At 43.5% G+C, this 14,780-nt stretch overlaps 1 protein-coding gene across 3 annotated transcripts in view; it reads left to right on the forward strand.

Moving 5' to 3' along the window:
• Positions 1 to 14,780, forward strand: part of FXN (frataxin) — a 63,057-nt gene that overhangs the window by 32,355 nt on the left and 15,922 nt on the right. For 2 of the 3 annotated variants that reach the window (XM_016960929.3, XM_016960930.3), the window contains exon 5: positions 4,243 to 6,525. The exons of the other annotated variant lie outside the window; for it this stretch is intronic. In XM_016960929.3, the coding sequence (XP_016816418.1) occupies positions 4,243 to 4,393 (151 nt within the window). In that variant the 3' untranslated portion in view covers positions 4,394 to 6,525. Of the gene's footprint in view, positions 1 to 4,242; positions 6,526 to 14,780 lie in introns of those variants that run through there. 3 annotated transcript variants of the gene reach the window in all.

The following is a 14,780-nucleotide window of genomic DNA, read 5'->3' on the forward strand; positions in this document are numbered from 1 at the left end:
TCCCCCCAGCCCAACAGAAGGTCTACAATGACTGATGGGCCCTTGTTTTTGTTTGAGACAGAACACCCCACAGGGTTCCGAGTGGTGATTTGTGGCCCACAGGCCACTGGCAAGTGGAGGCAGAGCTGCGGAGCCCTCGGGAGCCACAGAGGGCCTGCTGGCTGCCACGACATGCCACCTCAGCTGCTGCTGGCCCTCCTGTGGGCGGCAGTGCTAGTGATGTGCAGAATCTTAGGACTAGTGCCAAGGAACCTATAAATACCCTGGGTGACCCAGGCGTGCACTGCTGTGGTGGCCTTCACAGTCAGAAGATGACAAGTTGAGAAGGGGAGAATCGGCCCAAGGTGAGATCCACAGAAAGGCCAGGGCCAAGATGTGGCCAGCACCTCAGGCTGGTGGTGGTCTTACGTCGACCATGCCAGAGGCCAGTCCTTGATTGCTCCAAACCCTCTGTTCGAGGGTTCCAAATGAAATGAGCAGGTCCTCGTGTCAGGACCTAGGTTAGTTTCTGAAAAAGCATGAAAAGCAGGCCTCCTGAACTTCCCCGAGTGACTGATGCAAAGCGCGTCCTGCATGCTTCACAGCACCATGGAGAGGATCTTCAGAAGCAAACTGCAGACTATCTGAATGACGGCACTGACCATCAGCAAACCGCAGAGCTGCCTGACCAAGAAATTGCGAGACAGAAGCAATGCTTGCAGGCGAAGAAGAAGGGGCCAGACACAGTGGCTCACGCCTGTAATCCCAGCACTTTGGGAGGCCAAGGCAGGCGGATCACTTGAGGTCAGGAGTTTGAGACCAGCCTGGGCAACATAGTGAAATCCTGTCTCTACTAAAAATACAAAAAATTCGCCAGGCATGGTGGCGGGCACCTGTAATCCCAGCTACTCGGGAGACTGAGACAGGAGAATTGCTTGAACCCAGGAGGCGAAGGTTGTAACGAACTGAAATCGTGCCACAGCACTCCATCCTGGGCGACAGAGTGAGACTGTCTCAAAAAAAGGAGGAGAAGAAGGAAAGGCCAAGGCAGGAATGAAACAGGCCATGAATGTTGGAGTGAAGCAACTGGCCTCCTCGTGCTAAGCGGCTACTGTGAGTTCTTTCCACTCCCCCAAGACATTGCATAAATAATGTCACTTTCTGATACTCACCCCGCTGAATGTCCTGCCTCTGCTCAAGGGTGGTATGATGGGGACTTGGCAGTGGAGGGGAACAGGGAAACCAGACATGGTGGTCTCCCAGCTTCCCGGCTACAAGTCCCTCTGAAGAAATCCAAAGGAGTAAAGAGCTTGGAGAGTAGGCCTCTGCAGGGTGCAAGGGCACAGCTGGAGACGGAGCTCCCGAGGCTGCAGCTGATGCTGCCCGCTCTGCCTGAACTGCACCAAAAACGTGATGAGGCCGTAGCGGGAGTCCACGGAGGAGGATGCCTACTGCCCGACCTCTAGCAGAGACTAAGCAAGGTGCATGAAAACTTGAACCACATGTGTCACACCCATGACCACTACAAGATGGCCCAAAACCTGGCCCAGGAATTGAAGAAAGACTCTTCCAATTTGCTGTAAGAAAATGGCCCAGGGGGCAAGCACGGTAGCTCACACCTGTAATCCTAGCACTTTGGGAAGCTGACGCAGGCAGATGGCTTGAGCTCAGGAGTTCCAGACCAGCCTGGGCAACATGGTGAAACCCCGTCTCTACCAAAAATACAAAAATTAGCCGGGTGTGGTGGTGCATGCCTGTGGTCCCAGCTACTCAGGAGGCTGAGGTGGAAGGATTGCCTGAGTCTGTGGGGCAGAGGTTGCAGTGAGCTGAGATCACACCACTGCACTCCAGCCTAGGTGACACAGTGAGACCCCATCTCAAAAAAAAAAGAAAGAAAGAAAACGGCCCAGGAAGGCTGGAGGGCCGCTGTGTCCATTGAGACAGTGCTCCAGGCACTCCAAAAAGAAAATGACCACAGCAGGAAGAAACCAGCTGACTATGAGACCAAGTTCCAACCTTTTACAAGTGGCCTGTGGCTCCTGGCGCCCCGCCCACAGCTGACAGGGGCTCAGAAGTGCTAGGGGGACCATGGGCCACCAGGGCCACCAGGAGGGAGGCAGGTAACGATGCGAGGGCTTGGATGCAGAACACCAGCTGGTTTGATTCTGTTTTCCCTGTACCGGGGTCCTGAATGCCCAGAGGCTCAGGGAAACACCAGCCAGTGCTGCTCCCTTTAAAGCACTTTTGATTGATCTCTTGTTAATTTAGCAACTGTTATTGGTTGATGCTGCAGTTGCTCTTATTGAAGTTTGATTGATAGCATTAGGATGGTAAGGCACTATTTTTCAAATAAAGGTTGTTTAATATAAAAAAAATTTTGTTTTTTTTCCTCTCAGCCTTTCACATTGGTTCAAAATATCTTTCATCTGGCTGCATTTCCGATTTTTGTGTTTTTTTTTTTTCTTAATTTTATTTATTTTTAATTAAAAATAATTTTTTTTGTCAACATGGGGTCTCACTTTGTTGCCTAGGTTGGTCTGAAACTCGTGGCTTCAAGCAATCCTCCCACCTCAGCCTCCCAAAGTGCTGGGGTTATGGGTGTGAGCCACTGCAGCGGCCTGTTTTTTTTGTTTGTTTGTTCGTTTTAATTTGACAACTTTTCAGGTCCTGTGAAATCAGCAGTCTTACCTCCCACCTTGCGCACCCTGAGGAGGTTGCAGAATAAAGGAGAATTCTAGGGACACGTGGGCATCAGTGCCTGTGCTCAGAGCACCTCAGGCAGTGTGGAGGGGTCTAGAGGTCACTCAGGCTCTGCCTGGCAACCCGATAGCAGTATCAGAGTATAGGGCCAAGAGGACGGTCCTTGGGCTTGGTGTGGTTTATTAGTCCTTTTCCTGTGACCCTGATGGTTTGGTTCACTCATTTTTATCTCCATACTGGGAACAGGTTCAAGCCCCAGCATTTGGTTGATAATGCAGGAATCCTTGATACTTTTATTGCCCAAGCTTCCCTTCCTGGTGACCTCATCCTAGCCTCAGTCTTTGGAAAAGCCCTCCTTGAGTGCTCAGGCAGACTCAGGTGCCCTTTCTTCTGGGCTCCCATGCACTCTGTTCTTACCTCCATCAGGGTGCCACATGCACTAGTGTTATCTGCTGCCGTGGCCAATCATCCATGAGGCCATGAGGAAGTGGAATGTACATCTGGTATAAGAAGACATGGCAGAAGCCAGCCTCCGATCTGTCCACACGAATACGGCATTCCCAAAGCAACGTGCATGTGCCGTTATTCACTGGATGAGCTTGAGGTGGATGAACTAGCCCACCAGGCTCTCAATGTCTTGAATTTAACATTGAATTAAGAAAAATATGTTTTAAAAATAATAGTTTAGGTGATTGCTGGGGTGCTAGGAGAGGAAGGAATGGGGAATAACTGTTTAATGGGTATAGTTGGCCTTGTGTGTCTGTGGGTTCCACATCTGATTCAACCAACCGTGGATCAAAATATTTGAAAATAAAAAACAAAACAAAAATGATACAAATAAAAACCAATATAACAACTATTAACAGCATTTACATTGTACTAGGCATTATAAGTAATCTAGAGATGACTTAAAGCATACAGAAGGATGTGCCTAGGTTAGATGCATGTATCGTACCATTTCATATCAGGGACTTGAGTACCCACGGATTTTGGTATCTGCAGATCCTGGAACCCCTTCCCTATTGATACCAAGGAACAACAGCACTGGGTCTCCTTTTGGGGTGATGCAGATGTTTTGAAGCTAGACAGAGGTAGTGGTTCCACAACATTGTAAATGTACTAAATGCCACCAAATTATTCATTTTTAAATGGTTAATGTGTTATGTGAATTTCACCTTAACAACTAATAATATTATAGGTAAGGCACAAGTTACATCTGTAGCACAAAAATGGCCCTAATTTTTAAAACACTGCTCCAGCATAGCAGGTATCACATGTGAGGTAGCAAAAGCTGGAGATCAAAGTGTGATACCTGGAGACTTATCAGTAAGGGTCAAATGTTTTTTCAGGTTTTGAGAATCATTCTTGGAATTGTTGCAGAAGATATATCGTATAACTCTTCTTAGATGCTAAGATAAGAAGGCAGATATACACTGTAGCTCATTTTGTGTTATTTTCTAGAGCTTTACTCCAGTCAATTTCTTGGGGGCAGCATTTGTGGAATCAGTGGTTCATCTGAAGGGCTGTGCTGTGGAATTACTATGCATTTGTTTTGTCTTCCAGTGGACCTAAGCGTTATGACTGGACTGGGAAAAACTGGGTGTACTCCCACGACGGCGTGTCCCTCCATGAGCTGCTGGCCGCAGAGCTCACTAAAGCCTTAAAAACCAAACTGGACTTGTCTTCCTTGGCCTATTCCGGAAAAGATGCTTGATGCCCAGCCCCGTTTTAAGGACATTAAAAGCTATCAGGCCAAGACCCCAGCTTCATTATGCAGCTGAGGTCTGTTTTTTGTTGTTGTTGTTGTTGTTTATTTTTTTTATTCCTGCTTTTGAGGACAGTTGGGCTATGTGTCACAGCTCTGTAGAAAGAATGTGTTGCCTCCTACCTTGCCCCCAAGTTCTGATTTTTAATTTCTATGGAAGATTTTTTGGATTGTCGGATTTCCTCCCTCACATGATATCCCTTATCTTTTATAATGTCTTATGCCTATACCTGAATATAACAACCTTTAAAAAAGCAAAATAATAAGAAGGAAAAATTCCAGGAGGAAAAATGAATTGTCTTCACTCTTCATTCTTTGAAAGATTTACTGCAAGAAGTACATGAAGAGCAGCTGGTCAACCTGCTCACTGTTCTGTCTCCAAATGAGACACATTAAAGGGTAGCCTACAAATGTTTTCAGGCTTCTTTCAAAGTGTAAGCACTTCTGAGCTCTTTAGCATTGAAGTGTCGAAAGCAACTCACACGGGAAGACCATTTCTTATTTGTGCTCTGTGACTGCCAAGGTGTGGCCTGCACTGGGTTGTCCAGGGAGACCTAGTGCTGTTTCTCCCACATATTCACATATGTGTCTGTGTGTATATATATTTTTTCAATTTAAAGGTTAATATGGAATCAGCTGCTACAAGAATGCAAAAAATCTTCCAAAGACAAGAAAAGAGGAAAAAAAGCCGTTTTCATGAGCTGAGTGATGTAGCGTAACAAACAAAATCATGGAGCTGAGGAGGTGCCTTGTAAACATGAAGGGGCAGATAAAGGAAGGAGATACTCATGTTGATAAAGAGAGCCCTGGTCCTAGACATAGTTCAGCCACAAAGTAGTTGTCCCTTTGTGGACAAGTTTCCCAAATTCCCTGGACCTCTGCTTCCCCATCTGTTAAATGAGAGAATAGAGTATGGTTGATTCCCAGCATTCAGTGGTCCTGTCAAGCAACCTAACAGGCTAGTTCTAATTCCCTTTGGGTAGATGAGGGGATGACAAAGAACAGTTTTTAAGCTATATAGGAAACATTGTTATTGGTGTTGCCCTATCGTGATTTCAGTTGAATTCATGTGAAAATAATAGCCATCCTTGGCCTGGCGCGGTGGCTCACACCTGTAATCCCAGCACTTTTGGAGGCCAAGGTGGGTGGATCACCTGAGGTCAGGAGTTCAAGACCAGCCTGGCCAACATGATGAAACCCCGTCTCTACTAAAAATACAAAAAATTAGCCGGGCATGATGGCAGGTGCCTGTAATCCCAGCTACTCGGGAGGCTGAGGCAGAAGAATCGCTTGAACCCAGAGGTGGAGGTTGCAGTGAGCCGAGATCGTGCCATTGCACTGTAACCTGGGTGACTGAGCGAAACTCTGTCTCAAAATAATAATAACAATAAAATAATAATAATAGCCATCCTTTATTGTACCCTTACTGGGTTAATCGTATTATACCACATTACCTCATTTTAATTTTTACTGACCTGCACTTTATACAAAGCAACAAGCCTCCAGGACATTAAAATTCATGCAAAGTTATGCTCATGTTATATTATTTTCTTTAAGAAGGATTTATTAGTGGCTGGGCATGGTGGTGTGCACCTGTAATCCCAGGTACTCAGGAGGCTGAGACGGGAGAATTGCTTGACGCCGGGCGGAGGAGGTTACAGTGAGTCGAGATCGTACCTGAGCGACAGAGCGAGACTCCGTCTCAAAAAAAAAAAAAGAGGGTTTATTAATGAGAAGTTTGTATTAATATGTAGCAAAGGCTTTTCCAATGGGTGAATAAAAACACATTCCATTAAGTCAAGCTGGGAGCAGTGGCATATACCTATAGTCCCAGCTGCACAGGAGGCTGAGACAGGAGGATTGCTTGAAGCCAGGAATTGGAGATCAGCCTGGGCAACATAGCAAGATCCTATCTCTTAAAAAAAGAAAAAAAAAACCTATTAATAATAAAACAGTATAAACAAAAGCTAAATAGGTAAAATATTTTTTCTGAAATAAAATTATGTTTTGAGTCTGATGGAAATGTTTAAGTGCAGTAGGCCAGTGCCAGTGAGAAAATAAATAACATCATACATGTTTGTATGTGTTTGCATCTTGCTTCTACTGAAAGTTTCAGTGCACCCCACTTACTTAGAACTCGGTAACATGATGTACTCCTTTATCTGGGACACAGCACAAAAGAGGTATGCAGTGGGGCTGCTCTGACATGAAAGTGGAAGTTAAGGAATCTGGGCTCTTATGGGGTCCTTGTGGGCCAGCCCTTCAGGCCTATTTTACTTTCATTTTACATATAGCTCTAATTGGTTTGATTATCTCGTTCCCAAGGCAGTGGGAGATCCCCATTTAAGGAAAGAAAAGGGGCCTGGCACAGTGGCTCATGCCTGTAATCCCAGCACTTTGGGAGGCTGAGGCGAGTGGATCACCTGAGGTCAGGAGTTCAAGACCAGCCTGGCCAACATGGCAAAATCCCATCTCTACTAAAAATATTAAAAAATTGGCTGGGCATGGTGGTTCGTGCCTATAATTTCAGCTACTCAGGAGGCTGAGGCAGGAGAATCGCTGTAACCTGGGGGGTGGAGGTTGCAGTGAGACGAGATCATGCCACTTCACTCCAGCCTGGCCAACAGAGCCGTACTCCGTCTCAAATAAATAAATAAATAAATAAATAAATAAAGGGACTTCAAACACATGAACAGCAGCCAGGGGAAGAATCAAAATCATATTCTGACAAGCAAACTGGAAAAGTACCACTGTGTGGACCAATAGCCTCCCCACTGCAGACCCTGGGAGCATCGCCTCATTTATGGTGTGGTCCAGTCATCCATGTGAAGGATGAGTTTCCAGGAAAAGGTTATTAAATATTCACTGTAACATACTGGAGGAGGTGAGGAATTGCATAATACAATCTTAGAAAACTTCTTTTTCCCCTTTCTATTTTTTGAGACAGGATCTCACTTTGTCACTCAGGCTGGAGGACGGTGGTACAATCAAAGCTCATGGCAGCCTCGACCTCCCTGGGCTTGGGCAATCCTCCCACAGGTGTGCACCTCCATAGCTGGCTAATTTGTGTATTTTTTGTAGAGATGGGGTTTCGCCATGTTGCCCAGGCTGGTCTCTAACACTTGGGCTCAAGTGATCCACCTGCCTCGTCCTCCCAAGATGCTGGGATTACAGGTGTGTGCCACAGGTGTTCATCAGAAAGCTTTTTCTATTATTTTTACCTTCTTGAGTGGGTAGACCCTCAGCCACATAGAAAATAAAATGTTCTGGCATGACTTATTTAGCTCTCTGGAATTACAAAGAAGCAATGAGGTGTGTAAAAGAGAACCTGGATTTTTGAATCACAAATTTAGAATTTAATCGAAACTCTGCCTCTTACTTGTTTGTAGACACTGACAGTGGCCTCATGTTTTTTTTTTTTTTTAAATCTATAAAATGGAGATATCTAACATGTTGAGCCTGGGCCCACAGGCAAAGCACAATCCTGATGTGAGAAGTACTCAGTTCACGACAACTATTGTTTTCACATGCATAGCATAATTTCATATTCACATTGGAGGACTTCCCCCAAAATATGGATGACGTTCCCTACTCAACCTTGAACTTAATCAAAATACTCAGTTTACTTAACTTCGTATTAGATTCTGATTCCCTGGAACCATTTATCGTGTGCCTTACCATGCTTATATTTTACTTGATCTTTTGCATACCTTCTAAAACTATTTTAGCCAATTTAAAATTTGACAGTTTGCATTAAATTATAGGTTTACAATATGCTTTATCCAGCTATACCTGCCCCAAATTCTGACAGATGCTTTTGCCACCTCTAAAGGAAGACCCATGTTCATAGTGATGGAGTTTGTGTGGACTAACCATGCAAGGTTGCCAAGGAAAAATCGCTTTACGCTTCCAAGGTACACACTCAGATGAAAGTAATTTTAGTCCGTGTCCAGTTGGATCCTTGGCACATAGTTATCTTCTGCTAGAACAAACTAAAACAGCTACATGCCAGCAAGGGAGAAAGGGGAAGGAGGGGCAAAGTTTTGAAATTTCATGTAAATTTATGGTGTTCAAAACGACGAGTTCATGACTTTGTGTATAGAGTAAGAAATGCCTTTTCTTTTTTGAGACAGAGTCTTGCTCTGTCACCCAGGATGGAGTGCAGTGGCACGATCTGGGCTCACTACAACCTCCGCCTCCTGGGTTCAAGCAATTCTCTGCCTCAGCCTCCCGAGTAGCTGGGATTACAGGTGCCTGCCACCACACCCGGCTAATTTTTGTATTTTTAGTAGAGACGGGGTTTCACCATCATGGCCAGGCTGGTCTTGAACTCCTGACCTAGTAATCCACCTGCCTCGGCCTCCCAAAGTGCTGGGATTACAGGTGTGAGCCACTGCAGCCAGCCAGAAATGCCTTCTAATCTTTGGTTTATCTTAATTAGCCAGGACACTTGGAGTGCATCCCGAAGTACCTGATCAGTGGCCCCTTTGGAATGTGTAAAACTCAGCTCACTTATATCCCTGCATCCGCTACAGAGACAGAATCCAAGCTCATATATTCCATCTTCTCTGGCTGTATAGTTTAAGGAATGGAAGGCACCAGAACAGATTTATTGAAATGTTTATTAGCTGAAGATTTATTTAGACAGTTGAGGAAAACATCGGCACCCAGCAGTAAAATTGGCTCTCAAAGATTTTCTTCTCCTGTGGAAAGTCAGACCTCTGAGGCCCCATCCAGGTAGAAGTACTAGTGCAAGAAGGGCCTCTGCTGTCCACTTGTGTTTCTGTGATCTGTGGGAACATTGTTAAAGCCACATCTTGACCTCAAATTGTTTAGCTCCTGGCCAGACACGGTGGCTCACACCTGTAATCCCAGCACTTTGAGAGGCTGAGGCAGGTGGATCACCTGAGGTTAGGAGTTCGAGGCCAGCCTGGTCAACATGGTAAAACCCCACCTCTACTAAAAATACAAAAATTAGCTGGGCGTAGTGGCGCACGCCTGTTATCCCAGCTACTCGGGAGGCTGAGGCGGGAGAATTGCTTGAACCTGGGTGGTGGAGGTTGCAGTGAGCCGAGATTACACCACTGCACTCCAGCCTGGGCGACAAGAGGGAAACTCCATTAAAAAAATGTAATTCCCGTGTCTGCCATCTTAAGTGTAAAGGTGGCTAAATTATATAGAAAAATAAGACAATATCATTTCCCAATTACATTCCTTTCCTACCGCACTCTATGATGCTAGCTGAGATTTTTCCAAAAGAAAATGGCTTAAATAAAACCCTAAGAGAAAGAAAAACTTTAAATCCCTCCAAAGCTCAAAAGTAATAGAAACAGATGAGTTTGGAGTCAGGATTTCTGTGTAAGATTGCCTAGGCTGTGTACTGCACATCTCCAGGTGCCACCGTTCACAGAGATTATAACTACAATGTGAAGTGAATGGTGCCACTGACAGTTATGCAAACCGTCCAGAGCATAGCCACCTGATCCTGCTGGGATTCCTCTTGCCAGTCCATCAGCAGTTCCCCTTGAAAGTTTCACCAAACATCCCTTAAATCTGCCCTCTCCTGCCCATCCCCAGTGGAGGTCCTCATCATTTTTCACCTGCATTTTTGCAGGAGCTTTCTTATATCCACCTTCCTCCTTTTCTCTCAGCCCATCATCTATCTACACAGTCTCCAGGGTAAGCTTTCAGAAAGGCAATCTCTTGTCTGTAAAACCTAAGCAGGACCAAGGCCAAGTTTCTTAGCCTGAAAAATGTGCTTTTCTGACTGAACTGTTCAGGCACTGACTCTACATATAATTATGCTTTTCTACCCCCTCACACTCAACACTTTGACTCCAACAATCCCAAATCCCCAGATCCCTAAGTGTGCTGTGCTATTTCACATGGCTCTCAGACTTGGCCAGTGCTGTTTCCATTTTGGTCTTTATTCCCCACATCTCTGCCTGGGGGGTAGATTCTACCCTGAAAAATGTTCTTGGCACAGCCTTGCAAACTCCTCCTCCACTCAGCCTCTGCCTGGATGCCCTTGATTGTTCCATGTCCTCAGCATATCATGTTTGTCTTTCCCAGCACTGACCTACCATGTGTCACCCCTGCTTGGCTGTACCTTCCATGAGGCTAGGACTATGTGTCTCCTTTGTTGACTGCTGTTGCCCTAGCATCTTGCACAGTTCCTTGCACACAATTAGAGCTCTATAAATGTCAAATAAATGTGTTATAATTATATGTTTAAAATAGTTGTTCAAATAAACTCTAAATAACCCCAACTCCAAGAGTGTTAGCAAGAAATATAAATTTTACAGAAGAATGGTTGGAGGTGGGGAGGGTGTCCACGGAGTGAGTTACCTCACACAGGCATGGAAAAACTTGAACCTCCTAAGGACATTTTTAAGCTCTCTTTCCCATTTTCTCTCCTGGATTCCCATTGCCTGGTCTCATTTCTCTCTTCTCCACCATGCCACTTCCTCAAAAATTCCTTTAGGGTTTGTTCTTAAGCTTAGATAGGTTTCCCATTCTGAAATACAAAGGCCTGGTAATTAGCCAACTTACCTTGTTGGGGATGTGGAAGGCAAGACTCTCAGACTCCATGACTCAGGTATATTGCAACAATTAGGCTGAAAGTTCCTTGAGAGTAAGTGTCCAAATCTTTTCATGTTTGGTTCCCAGGGCTCACTACAGTTGTTGGTATATCATAGGCACTCTAATATCTTCTTAAAGAATCAATATCATTAAAATGGCCATAACTGCCCATAGCAATTTACAGATTCAATGCTATTTCTATCAAACTATCAAGGTCATTTTTGTTTTATTTTTTTTCTTTGAGATAGAATCTCGCTATTGTCACCCAGGCTGGAGTGCAGTGGCGCGATCTCGACTCACTGCAACCTCCGCCTCCCGGGTTCAAGTAATTCTCCTGCCTCAGCCTCCCGAGTAGCTGGGATTACAGGTGCCTGCCACCACACCTGGCTAATTTTTGTATTTTTAGTAGAGACGAGGCTTCAACATGTTGGCCAGGCTGGTCTTGAACTCCTGACCTCAGGTGATCCATCTGCCTTGGCCTCCCAAAGTGCAGGGATTACAGCATGAGCCACTGTACCCGGCCCATGGTAATTTTTCACAGAATCAGAAGAAACTATTCTAAAATTCATATAGCGGCCAGGTGAGGTGGCTCACGCCTGTAATCCCAGCACTCTGGGAGGCTGAGGCGGATGGATCACCTGAGGATAGGAGTTCGAGGCCAGGCTGGCCAACATGGTGAAACCCTGTCTCTACTAAAAATACAAAAATTAGCTGGGCATGGTAGTGTGTGCCTGTAATCTCAGCTACTCGGGAGGCTGAGACAGGAGAATCGCTTGAGCCTGGGAGGCAGAGTGAGCCCAGATCACACCATTACACTCCAGCCTGGGTGACAGGAGCAAGATTCCATCTCAAAAAAAGAAAAAGAAAAAAAAAATCCTAGAAGAAAACCTAGTAAATGCCCTTCTTATATCAGCCTTGACAAAGAAGTTATGACTAAATCCTAGAAAGCAATTGCAACAAAAACAAAAATTTACAAGTGGGATCTAATTAAAGAGATTCTGCACAGCAAGAGAAGCTATCAAGGGAGTAAACAGACAGCCTACAGAATGGGAGAAAATATTCACAAATTATGCATCTGACAAAGGTCTAATATCCAGAATCTATAAGGAACTTAAATCAACAAGCAAAAACCAAATAACCCCATTAAAAAGTAGGCAAAGGACACGAACAGACATGTCTCAAAAGAAGAAATACAAGTGACCAACGAACATGAAAAAATCCTCATCATCACTAATCATGAGAGAAATGCAAATCAAAAGCACAGTGAGATATCATTTCATACCAGCAAGAATGACTATTAAAAAAGTCGAAAAATAACAGATGTTGCAAGACTGCAGAGAAAAGAGAACGTTTATACACTGTTGGTAGGAATGTAAATACATTCAACCACTATGGAGAACAGTTTGGAGATTTCTCAAAGAACTGAATTGAACTACCAGTCGACCCAGCAATGCCATTATTGAGTATATGCCCAAAGGAAAATAAATTGTTCTATCAAAAAGACAAATACACCCATGTGTTCATCACAGCACTATTCACAATGGCAAAGACATGAAATCAAACCAGGTGCTCATCAATGGTGGATTAGATTGTGTACATATATACCACCATGTGGTACATATACACTGTGGAATACTATGCTGCCATAAAAAAGAATGTAATCATGTATTTTGCAGCAATGTGGATGTAGCTAGAGGCCATTATTCTAAACAAACTAACACAGAAACAGAAAACCAAATAATGCATGTTCTGACTTAAAAGTGGGAGCTAAACACTGAATACACATGGGCATAAAGATGGGAACAATAGACAGTGGGGGCTATTAGAGAGGCAAGGGCTGAAAAACTACCTATTCGGTGCTCTGCTCACTATCTGGGTGACAGAGTCATTAGCACTCCAAAGCTCAGCATCACACAGTATACCTTTGTAACAAACCTGCACATGTACCCCCTGATTCTAAAATAAAAGTCGAAGGAAAACAACAAAAACAAAAAGAAATAACTCCTGAGTTGGGGTCTCCATCTCTTAGTTCAGCCTATTGGCAGTCCCCTTTTTCAAGTTCTAAGGAGCCTGTACTAGACTACTCTTCATTTAGTCCCATAATAATCCCTCTTTCAATTATTTTGCCTTCAAACCTATAGGGAAGGGATTGGAAATGAAGTTTCAGTCATTCCCTAAGTAAAATGTATATACATATTTTAATTGAAACAGGATTTCACTCTGTTGCCCAGGCTGGAGTGCAGTGGTGTGGTCATGGCTCACTGCAGCCTCAACCTCCTGGGCTCAAGCAATGCTTGCATCTCATCCTCCCAAGTAGCTGGGACTACAGGCTCTTAAATTTTTTAGAGAACAAAAACACAGTCTTTAGATTTAAACATGTGAAAGCAGAAATTTTAAAAATACAATGAAAGAGTTGGAAGACAGAGTTGAAATTGTTCAGAAATTACAGTAAAAATACTAAGAGATAGGAAATAGTCAACTTCCAAATGAGAAGAATCACGAAAGAGAGAACAGAAAAGATAGAAAAAAAATTATCAAAGAAATAATTCAAGAACATTTCCTTAAAGTGAAGGGCATGAGATTCCAGGTATATTCCACATATAGAAAAATATCCCATACAAAATCACATTGTTATGAATTTTCATAACATGAGGGACAAAAGAAGATAATATAAGTAACCAGAGAGGGAAAAAATAAATAAACAAAACAAGACAAATAGGTCATATACAAAGTAATATTCATCACAATAGCTTCATAGTTCTCAATAATAACAAAAAGCCTTTAAAATTCTGGTTGAAGCAGTTCAGACAATGCCATCACCCAAAAATATGCCATTTTGGCATACTGATTATTATTAGCTGAAAGCACTTGAGAAACAGCAGACTGTACAGGAAGGGCTTTCCAACCTCCTCTTTTCTACCTAAAAACAGGCTAGAAAATTTCCCATGATAAAGGTGCCCTCCCTCTACTAGAAAGAGAAAAACATCCTTATCACCAGAGATAGGGAATCAATGCCAAAATGGATCTGAACAAACTTATTGAAATAACCCTTGTCTTCCACTACTTATCCCCAATATAGCTCTTAGTAATTTCCCCAAGCCCCTTTGTCTTGTCATTTCTTCACAAATTTATCATTTCTTTGTCTAAAACATATATAAACTTGTCTGCTATGGTGACTTCTTTGGGTCTACATTTGCTTGTGAGGACTCCCAGGTACATGTAAAATTGTAATAAGACTTGCGTGCTTTTCTACTGTTAATCTTTCCTGTGTCAGTTTAATTCTTAGGCCTAGCTGGAAACTTAAGAGGGTAGAACAGAAATTTTTCCTTTCCTACATGGTGAAGGGACATTCTGTAATAAAACTAGCCTCAACATTAAAAAAATGTGATGTAATAAAAAACAAAGGAAAAAGAAAACAAAACAGAAAAGCAATTAATAACACTAGGAAACACGAGGCGTTGTACAGGATAGGAAACGTCCTGTTATGTTACACAATGCAACAGTGGGTATTGTTTTCATCATTATTATAATGAAAATCCTAAATAGTGATTTGACCAACAATCCAGTTTAAAACATTTGGAGGAATGTAAATGTTTATGGCCAGAAAATGGGGAGAAAAATGGTTAAGGAAACAAAATCTCATCATCTAGAGTGGGAAGGAGACTGATAATTCCTAATATGAACCAAAAAAACTCAAACTTTTTTTTTTTTTTTTGAGATGGGGTCTCGCTCTGTCGCCCAGGCTGGAGTACAG

Source organism: Pan troglodytes, chromosome 11 (genome assembly GCF_028858775.2).
Source record: "Pan troglodytes isolate AG18354 chromosome 11, NHGRI_mPanTro3-v2.0_pri, whole genome shotgun sequence".
Taxonomy (NCBI): domain Eukaryota; kingdom Metazoa; phylum Chordata; class Mammalia; order Primates; family Hominidae; genus Pan; species Pan troglodytes.